Source organism: Thamnophis sirtalis, unplaced genomic scaffold (genome assembly GCF_051295495.1).
Source record: "Thamnophis sirtalis isolate CommonGarterSnake01/CBP01778 unplaced genomic scaffold, rThaSir2_p1.2 scaffold_8, whole genome shotgun sequence".
Taxonomy (NCBI): Eukaryota; Metazoa; Chordata; class Lepidosauria; order Squamata; family Natricidae; genus Thamnophis; species Thamnophis sirtalis.
In genome coordinates, this window is record NW_028261388.1 from 63,419,819 (window position 1) to 63,441,085 (window position 21,267).

Consider the following 21,267-nt stretch of genomic DNA (forward strand, 5'->3'; position numbering starts at 1 on the left):
ATAACAGGAGTCAAAATAGATTGGAAATCATACGTTTTTCTACTAGGAATAATTACTGCGAAATATAAAAAAGAAATCCAGTATTTGATTTTACATATAATTACGTTGGCGAGGATTACCTTTGCTCAGAAATGGAAAAATAAATTAATACCAAGTGAAGATGAAATAATAAGAAAGGTTATGGACTGTGCTGAAATGGACAAATTAACAAAAGAAATCAGGGAAAAGAAGGAACAGAATATTACCAGATATGGGATAAACGGTATAGGTGAATGGAGGTAAGAAACAAGGATCAATGAAGGAAGTCCATAAAGCTGTAGTAGTTAAGGAGAATTAACACACACACACACACACACACACACACACACACACACACACACACACACATATATATATATATATATATATATATATACACACATACACATACACATACACATACACATACACATACACATACACATACACATACACATACACATACACATACACATACACATACATACATACATACATACATACATACTTATTTATTTATTTATTTATTTATTTATTTATTTATTTATTTATTTAAAGTCACAACCCCTGGTATGCCCAAATATGGGAGGAAGGTCACACTTCCACTCTCTGTCTTCGGCTCGTCACAAGAGACCATCCAGACAGAAACCCAATATTTTTTACTGTTGCCTTTTTGTTAAAGCATAAATATAATATATATATATATATATATGTATGTATATTGTGTGTATGTATTTTGTATGTTTGTAAAAAAAAAAAACTTCCAAGGAGGCAAACAGATCAGTAGAAAACCCATTCAAGATAGGATATTTCACAATGGGAATCACCCAAACACTTTTAGAAACACCCATATTGCACAAATTGCACAAATCCCAAAACTTCAAAAACATAGAACCATATAAGAATCTCTCCTCTTATCCAGTTTGTTGTTCAGCTGACCCAGAAACGAACTGCTGAATGTCACTTCACTTCTGCAATTAAAAACCTCCTTCCAGCAGCTGCTTCATGGCTTGTCAATTTAAAGTGACTGTGTCTTGTTTTTTCTTCTTCTTTGCCATGCAATCTTTTGGCTGAAAAGTGAGCCCTGATTTTTTCCCCCTTCTAGCCAATCAGCGGAGAGTCTGGGAGGCAGAAAATAGATTGGGGGGGGGGGAGCCAGAAGTGGTATTTGCCGATTCTCTGAACTACTCAAAATTTCTGCTACTGCAGTGGTGGGTTCTTACCAGTTTGGACCAACTTGGCTGAGTAGGTAGTAACTTGGCCTGTCATGCCCCATCTTGTTTTTGCTTCTGCACATGCGCAGAAGCTTTTTTTTTACTACTGTGCATGCATGCAGCACATCCCTGAGCAAACCGGCAGTAATAAAAGCCGGAACCCACCCCTGTGCTACCAGTTCACCAGAACCGGTCAGAACTGACTGAATGCCACTTCTGGTATAGTATCAAGATCAAAGCAAGTACCCTGTTTCCTTGAAAATAAGCCATCCCCCCAAAATAAGCCCTCCCTGAAAATATTGCAAAACAGCAGCAGCCACAAGGTGACCACACTTGCTGCCTCCTGGACCTCAAGAATAATAAGACCTCCCCAAAAATAAGGCCAAGTGCTTATTTTGGGAGTCAAAAGAAACTAAGACCCTGTCTTATTTTTGGGAAAACATGGTAATAGTCCTAATAGTATAGTCTTTATTGTCATTGTACAAAATAAATACAACAAAATTGGTTGGTCTATACTGCACTGATGAAGCCACAATTGGAATGCTTCATCCAATTCTGGTCATCACAATACCAAAAGGATGCTTAAGCCCTCAAAAGAATGCAGAAAAGAGCAAGAAAGATCATAAAGGGAATGGAGGTTAAATCCTATGATGAATGGCTAAAAGAGCTAATTAACTTAATAAAGAGAAGACTGAGGGAAAATATGATAGCAGTCTTCCAATACTTGAATGACTGCTTCAGAAAAATTATTATTTTCGATAAAATCTGTTCGGCAGGATAAGAAGCAGTTGATGAAAGCTTGTCAGAGAAAGCTCCAATTTGGAAATAAAGAGGAATTTTCCAATGGAACATTAAGCATTGGAACAGGTTGCTTCTCAAGTTGTGGATGTTTCATTGTTGGAGGTTTTAAAGAAAAGATTAGACAGCTATTTGACCAAGATGGTATTAGCACTCTTGCTTTGAATAGGGAATTGGACTAAAAGACCTCTAAGGTCCCTTCCAACCCTAAGATTGTATGTTTCTAGATTTCTATGAAACTTGAGTTGAGGTGAGCATACCATTATAAATATAAATCGGCTATATAAACCAAATAAATAAATAAGTGTGTGTGTGTGTGTGTGGTTGTACAGCACATAGTGGTTTAGGGTTTCCAGCCTATATTCTCCAACCTTTATTCCAGTGTATGTAATTTACCGTATTTATCGGCGTATAACACGCAGTTTTAAAACTAAAATTGCAAGCTTAAACCCTGCCTGCGTGTTATACGCCGATACTGCGTGTTATACGCCGGGTCCCAAACTGCCTGCTCCAGCTGATTCACCGGCGCCCATGATACTCATGGCAGCGTCGGCGGCTCTCCAGCTACCCTGCCTGATATAACCCCTACCTTGCAGCAGTGGCGGCAGCTCTCCAGCCACCTGCTGTTCGCTTTAACCCCATCATTGAACAAGCGGCGGCTGGAGAGCCGCCCGCTGCCTGATTTAACCCCATCCTAGCAGCAGCGGCTCGCAGCGGCCAGAGAGCCGCCCGCTGCCTGTATTTTTTCTCCATCATTGCGGGTGCTTACCTTCCCGCCCGCCTGCTCTCTGGTCCCAAGTGTACGCGCCGGCATTCTCCCAATCAGCTGTGAGTCCGCAGCCGCCCGCGCTGCTGTTTTAAAGGCTGCTCCTCAGGACCCTCCGAGGCCACCGTACTTCTGACGAGTGACGTCCCTGACGTTACGCTGAGGACGTTACTCGTCAGCGCAATTAAAGAGTAACCTGAGTCTGCTAGCGACACAGGCCAGGTACTGTGGTGAAAACAAAAACATATAGAAATAGGGGTTTATGTGGGGGGGGCTTGTTATGTGGCGCAGGGGGAAAGAGTATGTGATATGGGGGGTGGGGTTATATGGTACAGGTGGTATCAGGACTATGTGGTACAGGGGGATTAGGTTGTACAGGTGGATCTGGGGGGGAGATTAGGTGGTACAGGGGGATCAGAGGGGGGAAAATGATGTGACAGAAGAGGGTGGGGAAGTAATTCATGTTCTAATGTTATAAATTTTAATCCAACATTAAGTTCCGAGCTTCCAAGTCATTTATTTTTAATGAAAAAAAATTTTACTCAAATTTTTGTGTTAAAATGGGGAATGCGTGTTATACGCCGGTGCGTGTTATACGCCGATAAATACGGTAATTAATATAGTGACTGGTCCTGTTACAATCCCAAGAAAATAAATCTCTCAAATCATTCTGTTCCTTGGCAGTGTAAATTACTCAGGATACTTCAAAAAGTGTATAGTAATTTAAATACTAAAATGTTAAATGTGCTTGAACTGTTTCAGCTGAAACTCAGGACTTTCCTTCCTTCTTTCCTTCCTTCCTACCTACCTTCCTTCCCAGAATACAAGTCATCATGCTACAAAGTGTGGTTCTCTTTGGAAATACATAGTATGCCAGCGCAGCCAGAAAAAACTCTGAATGTGGAATGTGCAGTTTTGGTAAGTCAGCTTTCTAAAATAATTCCAGGAAGTATATTTTAGTTGTCTATTTCATATGGTGAATTGTGATTTTACTGCTGAGGCAGGATTCCTATTTTCTGACTTCCAGGAATCTCCTTAATTTAGAAAGATGTCAAATTGCAGCTGTGTTTTATGGTGTAAAAAGAAAAAGAAGGAAAAGGTGCTTGGGCAAATGTCTTGGTATTCTTTTATTATACAATTTAAGTCTTGGATAATATTCTTTGATGCTACACTTTTCTTAAACCCCATCATCTAAGACTATAGGCTAATTTATTGTAGTCTGAAGCTTCATTATCCTTATTGTATGATAATTCTGTAAAATGTTATATTTTCTAATCCATCATGAACTTTTCTAAGATAGGAGTACAGTGAATATTTCTTTTAAAAAGGTAAGAAACCATAGGATTGTGTGCACTGTCCATACATTCATCTATCCTTCAATCAATTTGTTGCTTAATTTTAATCCTCAAGCAATATAGCCATTGGTGGGATTCAAATAATTTAACAACCGGTTCTCTGCCCTAATAACCAGCTTGGTAGGCGTGGCTGGTTGGTCATGTGACTGGGTGGGCGTGGTCAACTCCACATCACTCACATTGAGTTGCTTCTCCTCACCTGGCCTCTCGTGATTGTGGAGATGCTGTAACAGTCGTAAGTGTGAAAAATGGTCATAAGTCACTTTTTTCAGTGCCATTGTAACTTTGAATGATCACTAAATGAACTGTTGTAAGTCAAGGATTACCTGTGCAAAAATACAAAAAGCTTCTTTGCTTGCAAAAAGCTGCCCTAAATACCAATCATTAGATTAAAAAGACTTGCAAGACAGAGTTACAAAATAGGCAGGGAGGCATAGCATCTTGAGGAATTAAAATAGTTGAAATGCGGTGATAACTATCAGCAGCCAACTCTTGGTCATAAAGTGAAACCCTTTAGCAGAGACGTCATTTAAGATCTCCAGAAAGAGCACACCCAGGAAAAGCAATCCTTAGGTCAGAGGTCCGCCCGGAGTCCCATGGGATTGGGCGGCATACAAATGTTATTAAACTTCAAACCTTAAACACTCAAAGAGCCATTTAGTGATCATTCAAAGTTCTGTGGGATCATTTCCCACAGAAAAGAAAACAACAGGAGCCATAAAACCTGGGTGGGCTTGGCCAACCCAACATCACTCCCACCCAGTCACATGACACACACCCAACCATGCCTACCCAGGTTTCATGGCTCTCGGTGTTTTCTGTGGGAAATGGGTCTCTCTCTCTCTCCCTCCCTCCCTCCCTCCCTCCCTCTCATTTCTGTTTTTCTCTTTTTCCTCTCCCTTTTTCTTTTTCCTTTCCTTTTTCTTTCTTTCTTTCCTTTCTTTCTTTCTTTCCTTCCTTCACTTTCCCCTTCTTTCTTTTTCTTTCTTTCTCATTGAATACGATAGCAAATCCAAAATAAAGTAATTAATTGTGGGAACTTGCTTCTCTGTAATCTTTTCATAGTGAACTCTAAGTTGATCGAAGCTGGCAAGATTGTACTAACAGCAATAGCTGTTAGTACGCACATTACATACATACATACATACATACATACATACATACATACATACATACATACACACACACACACACATACATACACACACACACACACACCTATATATATTCGTAGATTTTCACGGGTGTAGGTATGCTGGTCTTGTGTACACACACACACACACATACACACACACACACACAAACGTATTTCTTTTGAGTTTGGCAATATAATACATTATCCAAAATTATAAATAATCTTAGTTTCAGATGCATTTTTTGCCATCTCTGTTATTTACTTTAAAAAAAATCAGTTCTCTTGGCAAGAGATCTAACTTGCAATTGCTTTCATCATAGGTCTGAAAAAGTTCCTTCCTTCCTTCCTTCCTTCCTTCCTTCCTTCCTTCCTTCCTTCCTTCCTTCCTTCCTTCCTTCCTTTCTTTGATTTGTTTCCCTCTCTTTTCCCTCTCTCTCATTCTCTCCCTCCACCTCTCTTTCATTTCTCTCACCCTCACCCCTTTTCTCTCTATGATTTGTTTCCCTCTCTTTTCCCACTCTTTCATTCTCTCTCTCCAGCTCTCTTTCATTTTTCTCTCCCTCTCCCCGTCTCTCTCTTTGATTTGTTTCCCTCTCAGTTCCCTCTCTCCCATTCTCTGCCTCCAGCTTTCTTTCATTTTTCTCTCTTTCTCTCTTTCTCTCTTTCTCTTTCCTTTTCTTGCTCTCATCTCTTGTGTGTGTGCAAGCAAAATCCTCTCCTGGGATGGGATCACAGTGGCAGGTCAAAGAAACTATGGTTGCCTGGGTGAAAAATGTTGGTTATAATGTGGAATTGGCTAAATGGGAAAAACTTTGGATACTTAATTGGAAACTAACAATGGTCACAGTTTATAAAGAAAATCTGTGTAAGATGTTCTACAGAGGGTATCTTCCCCCAGCGTGGCTCTCCAAAATGTTTAAAAATTTGGCCCCAAATTGTTGGAAGTGCAAAAAAAAAAAAAAAACAACAACCACCAGGCACCTATTATCATATGTGGTGGACATGCAATGAGGCAAAAATATAGTGGAAAATGATACAATCATGGTTGGAACAAATGGTGAGAGATCAAATTTTGTTCAAACTAGAAAGTTTTCTCCTAGGCGTAATACTGGAAAGGTATAAGAAAGATGTGCTTTATTTAATTATACATGTACTAACTATGGCGCATATAATTTATGCGTAGTATTGGAAAAAAGAAAATACACCATCAGAGTTAGATGTATTTAGGAAAATTTGGGCCTGTGCGGAAGCAAATCGTCTCACCCTTGAACTAAAAAATAAAGAGGAATCAGAATATTATGAAGTTTGGAACAGATTTTATTATTGGTATAAGGCCAGGTGACATGACTGGAACAAATGTAAATAATGTGATTGGATAGAAGAATAGATAATGTATTAAGTAGGCTAACAGTTATTGGATGAGATTATTTGCATATAATGTGATTGTATGGTCACTACGACTTCGTGGTGCTGTACTGTTTTAAATGTAAAAACAATAAAAATACATTTTTAAAAAAAGATGTACTATGACCTCCAAAAAGGGGTTGACTTTATCTAGACACACAAAAGAGATCTAGTACACTACTTGAATTGGCTGAGTTGTATGTATAAGATATGTGTAATTCTTATCCTTACCTCCCAGGATTTGGAGATTACCCTTAAAAATTAAGAAGCAGGCCAGCAACATTACTTTTGCAGTTTCTCAAGAGCCATTGGCAATAATTATCAAAAAAACTCCCCTGGGACTCCCTTATTCTGGGCGAGCTCATACAAAGAGGGACCCAACCTAGTATTGAAATCGCCTAGTAATACCACAATGGACTGAGGGTACAATACAGATATATTATCTAGCGTAACTTCCAAGCCTATCCAGTATTCAGTTATAATACCGGAATGTGTTTGGAGGGATATACACATTTACCAATATTAATTCAAACTTGTCATATTCAAATTTAACAGCTAGGAAGTACAAATACTTATCTTCGTTATATAATTTCTCCCGCTACCATTGCAATTCTTGCTTTTTAAGAATGCATAGCTGACCAGAGGGTCTTCCTTTGGGGGGGGGGGTTGAAGAGACCCATCCCTGAAAGCCTGGCAGTTGTACTGGTTTGTCCACTTTGGTTAACCAGGTTTCTTGAAAAGCTATTACGTCAAATTTAGGGAGAAAGTTCATTAGTCCACTATCAACCATCCCTTTCCAGCCAGCTACATTTCAGGTCATCATCTGTATGGGGTTCCCAGAGGCAAGGTACTCTGGCTTGGTTGGTTGGCTAACTGGTAAAAATTCTGGATGTCAACTTGACATTGGAGCTGGGTTGATATCATCTAGGCTTCCCATAAAAACACAGTTGTTGTGAGGTTCAATATTTCTCCTCATGGGTTGCAGAACTTGTTGCTCCTCTAGATTATGCCTCTGCCCTTGCTCCAAGAATATTTTTTTTCCAAATGGGCAGGTACTTTGGCATAGATCTATAAATGTAGATTTATGTTCATTTTTGGAGGTTGAGGATTCATCTTGTGAGATGACGATGTGGGAACTTCTAAATCAAATGAGGATGGAAGCTGGATTATATTCTTAGTGTTTGTCCTTAGGGGGCACCATGTGATGAAGACCTTTGTCTTTCAGCTGTTTCTCAGAGTCTGAGTCAGTCAATGCAGTTAGCCCACTGTCAGCCTGTGTGACACTATCTTTGTTTACTATTGAGGTAAAGGCAGATGGTTGGTTAAATATATTGTCCCAAGGTTGAGCAATTAGTGGAGCCAAATTAAATAGAGGCTTTGCTGTAGATTGAGTTGTTATTAGAGTCTCTTTTAGATCATCCAATCTTTGAATAATATTAACTTGCTCAGGTTCTGGCAATACACTGAATAGGTCAATCCGCATTTCTTCTGGCACATCCTCAGCAGTTTCTGCAGCTGAGGGTAACACAGTTTGCATATCACTTCCTTGCCTTCTCAGGGTCAATTCAGCTGCAGCAGCTTCAGGCTTATCAGCGTGAGGACAGTTGGAGTCTGGATTTAAAGCAACAGTTCTCTCTTGGTGAAGCTGCTTCAGGAGTGGGCATACTTTGTCTGAGCAAAAGACCACATTGGAAATATTGAAAAGGTGCTCAGAAAAGGTTTCATTCTAAAGAACATAGAGGGAATTGTGAATGATAGTAGAATTCTCATACATTGCCTTCTTGCTGGCAGCCACTCTGCTTGTCGTAGATCTATCAGAGTGAATTCACAGTGCAGCAGTTGGCTCAGGGACAGCCTAACAGCTTCTCCATTACTCCAACGCCCTCTAATTGCTCTGTTGTTGTATATTTGCAGGGCAACCTGGTTAGTCTGCAGACTGTAATTATACTGGTCATCTCTTAGGCCTTTGCCTGATTGAGTGTTTTCTTTATGAGTGTTCACATTTCTGAAAGGAAGACAAGGCCCTTCTCTAGTTTCATTTTATGTATTAGCTATCCCATATCTATCCGTGGTTGTCCTCCCAAGTCCTTCTGCAGTATTTGGGTGGCTCCTAACAAACTTTGCAAAAGATTCTTTCAGGCAGTCAACCTTATTTATGACAATTGATAAAAGTTCATAGATAGGGTGACCAGACGTCCTGCATCTGGTGGGACAGGCACGCCTTTTCATAATTTTTCCCGTGTCCCGGGCCGTTCTCAAAAAAACCCGCTTTATTTTGGCGCTCGCAGCTCGCTCCCCCGCCCATCTGCTGCCGCTCGCATGGGCTGGGTACTGTAGCGTGTGAGCAAGCGGATGGGTGGGGAATGAGTGAGCCGCTCATTCGTTCCCCCGCCCATCCGCTGCTGCTCGCATGGGCTGGGTACTGTAGCCTGTGAGCGGGCGGATGGGCGGGGAACGAGTGAGCCGCTCATTCATTCCCCCGCCCATCCACTGCCGCTCACATGGGCTGGGTAACCTAGTTAGAACTTATTTGGAGTCTGGCAGCGTGTGGCTGTATCGTCGGAATGGCGCAAGGACAGGTTGGTTTTTGCTCTTTCTCCTTCACACTTTTCCCCACATTCCCATTCTTTCTTTGCAGGCGTTCCAGGCATGTGTGGCAGTAAATTTAGCTTTTTAATCTTTCGCGTGTGTAAAAGGTGTGAGGGAGAGCTCATTGTCCGTGGGAAAAACTTCGGGGCAAATTCTGTTTACGCGGTGGTCTCGAGATGCGCAGAAGTAGGGAAGGGAGGGAGGGCAGCGCTAATGGATGCTCTTTCTCCGTCGCAATCTCCTCTTTTGATCTGTGACCACGAGCCGTTCCTATTGGCCGTTTCCCTTGTGACGTCTGTATCAGGCGCCAGGCTTAGTTTCCGTATCTTAAGAGAGACCGTAGATTGCGGGGTTTCTTGTATGCTGCAAGGAGAGGCAGAAGCCAAGAAGAGCTGGGCCTGCCTTCTCGCTACCCCCGCTCCGCCCCGGTCACCGGGGATGGGGACAGCTCTCCGCTAGACTCGCTGCCAAACTGGATGGGAAAAGGGGAAAGCTGTTCCCACCAGCCAAAGTCAGAACCATGCTGTGACCAAAGTTTGGAGAAAAATGGTTTTGTGTGTGTGTGTGTGTGTGTGTGTGTGTGTGTGTGTGTGTGTTTGATTGAGCGAGGGATCCGGTAAGGGAACTGCGCCTATTTAGAAAAGGTAAATTATTGCAAACATGATCAGTCGAAGATAAGTATGGGGACAGGTTGGGTGGTAGAGAGAAAGTGATAAAAGAGTGGGAGAGAGGAAGAAAAAGGAGGGGAGAGAGACAGAAAGAGACAGAGAAGGAGAGAGAAAGTGACAGAAGAGTGGGAAAGAAGGAGAGAGAAAGAAAGAGAAAGAGGGTAAGAGAGAGAGAGAAAGAGACAAAGAGGAGAGAGAAGGAAGAAGGAGAGAGAAAGTGACAGAAGAATGGAAAAGAAGGAGAGAGAAAGAGAAGAGAGACAAAGAGAAAGAGGATGAGAGACAGAAAGAGACAAAGAGGAGAGAGAAGGGAGAAAGAAAGAATAAGTGAAGGAAGAATGGAAAAGAAGGAGAAAGAGAAGAGAGACAAAGAGAAAGAGGATGAGAGAGACAGAGAGAGAAGAGAGGAAAAGGAAAGAGTAGGAGAGAACATCTCATTTCAACCCTGAGGTGCAAATATTCTCTTTGATTGGTAATTTTATTTGCCCATTTACTATCCAATTCTCTCATTTCTCCTTAAGTTCATGAAGAATTCCCTTCTTTTTATTGAATTTATCACAATACCTTGAGAACAACTTTTTCAGCATAGCTTTACAGCTATTTAAAATATATAGTAATTTAGGTCAGGTTTTCAGAACATTAGTCTATTTATAAGTCAATGGTTGCGACCATTTCTCACACTTAGCGACCGTTGCAGCATCCTCATGGTCACGTGATCAAAATTTTGTTTGGCAACAGATTCATATTTATGCTGGTTTCAGTGTCCTGGGGTGATCTTTTGACAAAATATAAAATTTTTAATCAAGTCCCCCCCCACCCCCGGTCAATGGTGTCCCTCTTTACCAATCTGAAAATCTGGTCACCTTATTCATAGATTGAGTTTACAGTTTGAGCTGTAAGCAAACATTGTCTAGAGAGGAAACCTGTCACATTTTCCCTCTTTAAATTTATTACATCTCCTTCCTGTGCAAGGAAGGCTGCTGCTGAGTTCCAAGGAGGGGAACCATTCTCTGAGAGGGAGGAGGACAGTTCTACATGTTGTTTGCTTTCAAGTTTGGTTTGTAAGTCCCATTCCAATGAGTCAAATAAATTACATTTATCTGCTAAGATGACTGCAGATGAGTTACTTACTGGTTAGACTGCCTGTTTGCAGTATAATCTTCCATTCTCCTGTGCATTGCTTACAGCATCCACTCATGGGTTAAATTCTGGTCTGCTTGCCTAGAGATAATTGTTGACCACACCTCCTCTATCTGGTGTCCCCTCAGTTTTTCAATTCAGTCTGCCTAATAGAGATGTAATTAAAAATAGATTTAAAATGAGTTAAAATATAAAAAATACTTATATATAGATTACAAATAGATTAAAATGAGTTAAATATATATAAATACTTATATATAAATTTAAAAAACCTAATTTACTTTTGGAAGAGCTCTTTATAAATGTTGCTGCCCTGTCCTCCATCTTAACCAATTTTTTTTCTGAAATAATTTCAGAAAGGAGGTAAGAAATCTTGTGTCAAGGTTATAATACAGAGGGATTAGCATAGACATTTCATATATAAGAAATTTCTTATCATAAAAAATGTCAGTCTCAGAAAAACTAAAAAAATCTATTTTATGAAAAATATAGAAACTGATAAGAAAATAATGAGAATAATATCAAATGAAAGGTTGGTGACCAGGAACTATCAGAGGACGAGGGCATAGACCTAGATGACCCACCTTCACCGGCCTATTCAGACCAGCCCTCTTTAAATCTCTCCTTTATAAGGCTAGATCTACAACCAATATGATATTGACAGATTATCCCACAGAGTCGCCGAAAGAGCCATAGCATCCTAGTGAACAGCTGTTCACAGAGTCAACTGTGGAACAAGAGGTAATCCCATCCCCTTAGTTGTTCATTGACGTGCCCAAGGTAGATGCTTCAGTGGCCAGAGGGGGTATTCGATCTGATGGAAGATATGAAAGTGGAGAATAAAATGGCAGAGACTTCCGCAAGATTCACCAGGCCTCTGCCTGGGCAATCCAGTCAGCTACAGCTACAATCATTAGAATCCTGCTTTCTTCATCAGAGTAGACTACTTTGGAATTTATTTTTTCCTTTATATAGGTTGCTATCCCTCTGTTTTTTAATCTGCCAGTGCTGTATATAGTTTCCCTAATTTTTGGTTTTCCAGTAAATTAATATGTTCTCTTTTAATGTGCACTTCCTGTATGCAGGTTATGTCTTCCGTCAGTTTCCTAAGTTTGTTAAACATCTGCGCTCTTTTTTGTGTGTGTTCAATCCATTCAAGTTTATCAAGATAATTGTTATTTCCTGGTGTTGTAGAAAAAAAACAGAACACGCAAGCCAGCTCTTCAGGGAAGGAATAGTTTATTGCGCAGGTCCAGAGACAAAAGCCTGGACCCTGAATGACATCAGGAAATTCCTTTTTATAGTCCTTAGCTTTTAGCTAAGCCATCTGCTAGATTTTGGATACACCCCCAAAATGTGCCCTTGAATTACAGTAAAATTATGTCTGCAGGAAGTAATAATACATAGTCAGCTAACAGCCAACATAGCATACATTTGAGGAAGTAAATTGTGTCCTTTCAGACAGTTTTTACAGTCAAGCCAGCAGATATATTAAAATAGAGACTTTTGCTAAAGCAGCTTTTGTGTGCAGACTTCCTAAAAGCGAACGTTTGCAATTTCTATATATGAACAGCTAAAGCTTAATATCATGAGACCCTAGTTTGGTTCAGGCTTGAGGCCTACTCTGGTTCAGCCTGCTCTCTCAGTCCCCCCTTTGTGACTCATCTTCATCTGCAAGAAGAGTCACATAATTTGATTCAGGCTGAAGGATAGTATATTCAGATTCTTGGTGAGCATATTCCCACATAGCCATTACCTTAACATCAACTCCATTCTATATCTGGTCAGCCAAACCCAGAACTGCCTGTAGTCATATGATACGATTCAACATATATAGGGGTTCGGTATCCCCAGGATCTATCTTCAGCCCAGGTAGCCCTTCCATATGTGCACACAATTCTTTCAGAACTCCACTTGTTACTTCTTTCATATTCAGCTATTTCTTTACATGGGAAGCTCGAGAACACAGTTTCTGTCTCAACCTTTTCCTCTTTGACCTATCTGCTCATACAATGGAATCCCTAATACCTGGGGAGCCTTCATAGGTAAACGGAAAAATGATGGCTGTATCCATTCCAACACACATGGCCCAGACCAATTTTTAGGTAGAATTCAATACATGTTTTTAGGAGCCATCCACTCATCGTCTATGGTGCTGAGTGTAAATAAGATAGATATATCATGTTGAATGTAGTGGGTCAGTAGCATTACTTGGAGAAGACCAGCTTTGGTATTTCATGTCCCAAAATCCCAAACAAGTTATTCCAGTGACCTGTTATATTACCTGCTTGGGAGAGGTTATTAAAACCATGTGGGGATAGAACATGGATTGAAGCATATAAGGCTAATCATAAATTCCTGTGTAAAACCACCCTCTCATGGGCCCATGGTAACCCAAATGAGTGGAAGCCTTATGCAGGTTCCACTAGCTGCTCAGGATGGGATTGTGTTTGTGATTGTACAGGGGAAGGATATAAGGGGTGTCCACAGGGGTGGCCTACTCTTTCCTTTCCTTGTGGCTGTGCATGCACCAAATGTCAGAGTGAGTGCTGTTTGCCCTGTTGTAATTGTAATGTGTGATGTAGAAAATACAATTTACCTTCTCCTTCTGGGTTGTGGCATATTCCAGACTGCAGTAGGCCAGTCCACAAGGTCACGTTAAGACATACAGGTGTATTGGGATTGTAACGAGTTGATTTCTCTCCAATCACACACAGACTATACATGGTCTTGTTATGTATACAGTTGGTATGTAGGCATTTGCTGTCTTTGGGCATTTGGGTGTGATAAACCAGAGTGTTTATGATTTATACACCTATTCTAGCTTTAGTAATACAAGGGATACAGTCTTCCTTTAGAGCAGGTGTATGCTGCATAGATCCATTGGCAATGCTTCAAATGGTTCTAAAGTGTGGACTAGCATGTAGAGTCTGTGTCAGTATCCCTCTAGTAGTTCAATACCTACCACCTTTGGTAGTCCTCCCCTTCACAGTGCCACCCACAGGGTTGGTACGAATGATGCATGTCCCTTCCCAGCCTGGTCTCAATTGTTGTATATCAGTGACTGATATCTATCCCCAAAATAAAGGAGGCCCACAATCCAGTGTTAGTCCTGGTATTACCTTGATATTACCCCCCTTTTGTGCATTGTAGTGGCACATGCCTTTTTCTAAATATGTATCCTACATATTGACATGTTTGATGATTTGTGTAACATCAAGTGTCAAGTGTCCTTGACAATCCTGTCAAAGACTTGAGGAAATTGACAAGGATGGGGCAAAACACCTATCCAGCATTCAGGCCTAAAAGTGATTGGGGGTTGTCCTTCACACTCTCCAGAGCCCATTGCATATGATTGAATGATGCAAGGCTTTTCACTAGGAGGGTTCCATTGTCCTAAGTTGCGAATACACACATCATTACTACTCACTACTATAATATATGCAATAAGCAAAAGGATCCTCTTCATCCTGTCTTGTCCTGTGCGTCAAAAGCCAGCTTCCTGGGTGTGGCTTAGCAGGGGTTTTCTTCACCACTGTGTGAAGGAGACCTATTGCCGGTAAGGTCTCTACAGAGTAGCCTTGAGGTCCCAGACTGGTGCCCAGCAGGAAGGGGATTACACCTAGTCCAGATACAAATCAATACACACTATGCAAGCAACTAGCAATACACCTATAGCAAGGCAGAAAAGGATATAGTCCGAGCTCATTTTCAAGTGAACCTTAATTTCGTTGGATGTTCACTTGGTCGCATAGCCCGTTGCTCCTCAGCAGCTCTCTTAACACGGGTCCAATGAATCCAGGTCTTGGATTCAGCAATCTTAATGGCAAGTGGAGATGACACGATTACAACATAAGGACCCTTCCATCTCCCCTCTAACTATTCCTTTTCCCAGTGCTTCGCCCACACTCTGTCTATGGTGAGAGTTTATGCTGCTTTCTTGGTGCACTTCTAATTGCATACAAAGCAAGTGGCAAAGCATCTAGCCCTAACTAGGGTTAACCTTTGCACATGTTCCACACTGTGTTGTAACCTTCCTTGCACTACCTGCCAACCTTTCCACATAATAGTTCCTCAGTATTGCAAATTTCAAGGCTGTCTTTCCCATATGAGTGGCATTATGGGATAACTGTACCAATTGCCAGGCCATAGAGGACAGTACATATATTCTTCCATCTGGAAGAATATACCACCCTTCCTTCACTACCGCTCTTAAGTCATTTACTGCTTTGTTACATTCAGACTGTGAGTACGATGGCTTAATGCTTTCTGGTATTACTCGCAAATCCATTGCTGCGTTGACATAAAGTTCAGGCAATGGTTCTATTCTTAAGGCTACTACATGGTCTTCCAAAGCTGCAGCTCGGTTTCCAAGTGCAATCTTATCACTACCACACTGATGCCTATGACAATGCATCACAGCAATTCTAGCAGGCTTCTGAACTGCTTCTATCAATCTCTGAACCAGGTACCCATGTTGTAAATATTTGCCTGCAGAATCTCGAAATCCCCTTTCTTTATAAACTGCTCCATGTGCATGCAACGTCAAGAAAGCATACCTACTATCAGTCCACACTTTTAATTTCTTCCGCTCTTTCTAATGCCCAAATAAAAGCCGACAAGTCAGCAACCTGTGCACGTTTGCCTCCTCCCATTGGTCCACTTTCCACCACTCCTTCATCTTCTACAATAGCATATCCTGCTACCCTCTTCCCACTTGTGGCATGGTTATATCTGACAAATCAGCCCGGGTAGAATACACACTTTCCAACACCTGCACACAATCATGTTCCAATTCTGTCTCTATAGGCAAAAGAGTAGCAGGATTCAACCTATTAGATTCCACCAAATTCACATGCGGATTTTCTATCATCATTGCCTGATATTTTACTATTCATTGACCGCTTATCCACAAATGGCCCTTCCAGTCTAAAACAGAATGAACAGCATGTGGTGTATATACATTAATGGGACATAAAAATGTCAGCTTGTTGCAATCCTGTAGCAACTCAGCAACAGCTGCCAAAGCTTTCAAACAATGTGGCCATTCCTGTGCCACAGAATTCAGCTGTTTAGACAAATAGGCTACTGGCTGTTGCCACTTTCTAAGTTATTGGGTCAACTCCCCCAAAGCCATGTTCTTTCTTGTATACACATACAAATTAAAAGGCTTACTTAAATTTGGTAAAGCTAAAGCTGGAGCCCTTGTCAAAGCCATCTACAAATTTACAAAAATCTACAAATGCCTGCTTTTGTACCTGTGCAATGCCACAGCCAATAGCTCAGTCTTCTCATGCATGCGGGCATCCTTTCCCTTTTTCTCTGCCCTGTCCCTATTAATGAACACTTTCCTAGCTACTTCCAAAAATTCTGCAGTATTTTCCCTAAAGCGCCCTCTAGTTTCTGCAATGTTTTCCGGGCTGATAAATCAGTCATTCAACATCCTCACATCCTCTGGCGCCCTCTAATCAACCTGCGTGTACAATTCATAAGCTTCAATCAACCATTGGTCATCTGCTGCCATCTGCTTCCTGTATTACTAAAGACGGCTTCGACAAATTCACTGGGGGTTTCCCCTCTCTCCTAAGAGCTTCCACTGTTAAATTCTGATATTCCTTCAATGCTATCATCTGATCTTGGTTCCTAGGACACCACCCTGGATCCCATTCTAGAACCCTAGCTACCAACTCTGGTCCTAAATCTTGCACATTCAGACTCTAACACCCTGCACATTCACAACCTGTGTAGCTATCTATCTCAAACAAACAAAAAGTCCTGCTGCGCAGCCGCTACCTCCACTCTGGCCACAGCCACCCTAGTCACTACTCCAATCAGTATATCACCCCCAACAGCCCCCTCATCCTCATCACTCTCAACCTCCTCACCAGAGCAAATAGTTGTTTCTTTGTGGGCTTTTTCTCCTTATATCACACATCCTGTTCTGGCTTACCATATTCACCAGCTATGCCTTCCTCCCTTCCTCCTTCCACAACTGCAGCAGCCACTTCCCCCACAGGCACGGGCGCATATGGAGGGGGCCTCAGGAGTTCTTCCTCAACTTGCATTAAAACCATTTTCTGCCTTCCATGTTCCCTGATCTCAGGCACCCTCACTTCCTTAATTCTTTCAAATGCTGCCTTCAAGCTCTTTCCTTTCAGTCACACCAAGGCACACCATTTTAGCTTGACATTGCAAAAATTCATCAGACTTGTCTGCCACCGCATCTCCCCACTGATCTATATACTGAAACTGGTTTGGCTCTTCACAAAGATCTTTCATGCAATTTCCATTTATTCAAGCCACACAGACTTTCGTTGCTTTCTTTTCTTGCTAACTGGAAGGCTCTTTCTCTGACTGGGCATGGATTCTATCTACTTGGCCCCTCCTCGATAATTCTTCCGGCAAGTCCCCTAGCCTCTCACTCTTTCTATCTTCTTTCTCTGAAAGTTGAGCCCAATTAACATACGCTTTGTATGCTTATTCCACAAGTTCAGAGATGCCTTTCCTGGCCCCCCTTTCTGTCTTCTGTATTTTGTTTATTTATTTACCCTAATGTCATCTGCAGAGTGACCAATAAAGATCATATTGATCATTCCCTTACTTTCTTCAAACTCAGGATCTGAGCTTGTGATATTTTGCCTAAAGGTTTGATAAATGCATTCTAGGATTTCCCCTGGATTTTCATCCTGTTCCTGTTGAATTTAATAGACCTTCTCTAAATTCTCAACTTTTGTTGAATCCTAACAAAACTAAGGTCCAGTACTTTTTCAACTGAATGGACTAGGTTCCTTCAGTAACCAATCTGGATTTTTTTTCATGATCCTTCTGCAAAGGCTTATTCATGGTTATCTTCACCAGCTTTCTTTTCCAAGGGGTTTATACAATTATACAATTTCCATCAGAATTTGTATGTCAGCTCAAGCAGACTGGTGAGTTCAGAAAAATGGATGCAAAAAGGACATGCATCTCATCTAGAATTTCTCTATAGGCAGGAATTTGATTTTTCCAATTATATAAATCAGCCAGTGACAATGGAGCATATCCACACCTTATGTAGCTCCCCCTCAGCTTCTGGCAATAAAAGATCCCTTAGGGGCAACTTGAGTTTTGTCTCAACTGCTCCCTTGGACCAGGTTTGTGGTCCACTTGATCTGGTTTCCTTCCTCCTGGCCCCACCCAATGGGACTGTTTGTTCATTCTGATTCCACTCTTTATCTCCCTGGGTCTCCTACCCCTTCAGTGTCAACAGGTGGAGGGCACCCTAAGATATGACACCCTATATTCAGTATGATTAAAGTAATCAGCAAAACCTTTCAACATAAATTCCAACAGCGTGCAGGGCACCCTGCCATTACCACCCATCTTAACACATTACCAGCGACCTGAGGCCCCAGGAGCCGGAACTCAACGGCCACCTGCAGGAACTGCACTAGTTTAACCACCCACACAACCTATACTGACTTCATTAGGAACACCGTCCCGGGTCCAAGGAGGTGATCAGGCCCCCTCTTCTATCTTCAAATGAGATAGGTACAACACCAGTTACATATACTCGCCTGAGACGTCTTCACAAAAGCCCCCTCCTGGCCAGGATACAGTTCAGACCTACTTTCCTTCCCTTAATGGATCTTGGACTAGCCTTCAGCACCATTGGCCCCAACGAGGTACCACAGCTGTCTACGGGAGGCTCAATCCCCTGTGGCGCCTGGAGAATGTTCGGAGGTGGTCCCCTGCAGGGTCCAAGGGGTCAGGCTGCCCTCAGCGAAACATTGCCTTGCTTAGTGTCCCGGCGAAGTCGCCAAAAACTGTTGTAGAAGAAAACAGAACATGCAAGCCAGCTCTTCAGGGAAGGAATAGTTTATTGCGTAGGTCCAGAGACAAAGGCCTGGACCCCGAATGACATCAGGAAATTCATTTTTATAGTCCTTAGCTTTTAGCTAAGCCACCTGCTAGATTTCGGATACACCCCCAAGATGTGCCCTTGAATTACAGTAAAATTATGTCTGCAGGAAGTAATAATACATAGTCAGCTAACAGCCAATATAGCATACATTTGAGGAAGTAAATTGTGTCCTTTCAGACAGTTTTTACAGTCAAGCCAGCAGATATATTAAAATAGAGACTTTTGCTACAGCAGCTTTTATGTGCAGACTTCCTAAAAGCGAACGTTTGCAATTTCTATATATGAACAGCTAAAGCTTAATATCATGAGACCCTAGTTTGGTTCAGGCTTGAGGCCTACTCTGGTTCAGCCTGCTCTCTCACTGGTCCATCTTTAGATGGGGTGTTTTTTTAATTACTTCTGGTTTTTATCTATGATTCCAAAACATAGTTGAAGAAAAAGAGGAAGACTTGAAAGAAAAAAATGATCGAAATCTTTACTGAAATTTTACAGAGAAAAAAACAAGAGTTGAGAGGAGACATAGATGAGGCTTACCATGTGCACACCAATTATGCCAGAAGACATAGGCTACCGAGAGAAGTGCATGTAAGATTTGCCAAAAAAACAACTACAGACAAAGTGTGCAAAAAAAACCAGAAAAGGGACAATAACATTCAAGGGAAAAGAAACAGATACCAAGAAGAGTCCAGGAACAACATAGACAGTACCAATTTTTAACTAACCAGTTAAATAAAAACAGTATAATGTACAGATGGTAGGTACCAGAAGGGATATTGGTTCTCTTGGCAAGGAAAAAATATAAAATAGAGAATATAGAAGAAGCTCAGGAATTTTATGAAAAATACTTCACAAGGGAAGAACAAGGAAGTAAAGAGGACTTAGAAAGTAGAAGTCAAGAAGAAGAAACAGCAGAAGACAAGGAAAGAAACAGGAAAGAAGAACAGAAACAAGAAAGAGAGAGAGCAGAAAAGGAAGGTGCGAGAGGGAAAAGTCAGATACAAACCAGAATTTTCTTCTTTAATAGTTGTGCACCATAATGATAACCAAATTCCTAAATATTGTACTTTCTTAGCTACCTGAATACCTATCTTTCCTATCAGTTCATTTTTCTGTTTATTTGTACAATTTTTAACCAAAATTTTAGTCTTTTCTTTATTTATTTTTAATCCTGCCACTTCACCATATTCCTCTATTTTTTTTATTAGTTTGGGTCCCATTTCTAGTAGTTCTTATAAGATGAATACCAGGTCATCAGCAAATGCCTGTAGTTTATATTTTTTTTCTTTTTTTATTTCCATACCTTTTATTTCTGAATCTTGTCTAACATTTCTAGTTAACACTTCCAACATGAATATAAATAGTAAGGGGGACAGTGGACAACCTTGTCTTGTGCCTTTATTTATTTTGAAATTCTCTGTCATGTCCCTGTTTACTATCAAATTTTCACCAAAAATTTGCCATATATTTTAATTGTGTTATCATGAATTGCCAATTTACATTATCAAAGGCTTTTTGCGCATCTAAAAAGATCAATGCCAATTGTCTTTTAGAATGTACTATATAGTATTCCAATGTATTCAAGATAATTCTCATGTTGTTTTTAATTTGTCTTTTAGGTTGTAGGAAGTTAAAACTCATCCCTCTCCTAGAAGAATGAAATATTCTAGGAAATATTGAAAAGGCAGAATATTATATTTCCCTGGATTGAAAAGGGAGAAACATGTTTTAAAGACAAAATAGCTCCCTGCCCACCCCCTTTATCAATGGGCCATTAAGCTGCCCAAGCCAGTGCCTTTACTTAATAAAGAGTTCTCCCCTTCAGCTCCAGGTTGATGGGATTAAGGCATGATTAGCCTTTACCCACTCACCACATGGCATCTGAGAACTCAACCAAACCAGGATTCAAAACACAGCGCCTGCATGGCCCCATGGGAGTCTGACAACCAATCAGAATACATTTCTTACACAGGAACAGGAAACAGATAGGTGGGGCCGAACAGATTATAAAAAACCCTGCAAGCCCCTTCTTCGCCCTCTCCTCTCTTCTTCTTCACTCAACATTGAAGCATGTGATAACCTTTTCTGTTAAGGAGTCAAGCCATGTTGTCCTGTCCACCATTAAACCATCTTTCCAAGCAGCTTCCATGTCTCCAGTGTCTTTTTCCCCACTTGGAGCTGAATCCAGAAGGACTTTTGTTCCAACAATTGGCGCCCCATATTGTTTTTAATTTGTCTTTTAGGTAAAAATCCATTCTGGTCTGAGTGTATAAATTCATT

General features: G+C 41.1%; 1 protein-coding gene across 1 annotated transcript in view; it reads left to right on the forward strand.

The window, feature by feature from the left end:
* Positions 1–21,267, forward strand: part of CFAP47 (cilia and flagella associated protein 47) — a 583,307-nt gene that overhangs the window by 357,008 nt on the left and 205,032 nt on the right. Inside the window, exon 51 of the mRNA XM_087721802.1 lies at positions 3,617–3,714. Coding sequence (XP_087577928.1) covers positions 3,617–3,714 — 98 coding nt within the window. The remainder of the gene's footprint in view (positions 1–3,616; positions 3,715–21,267) is intronic.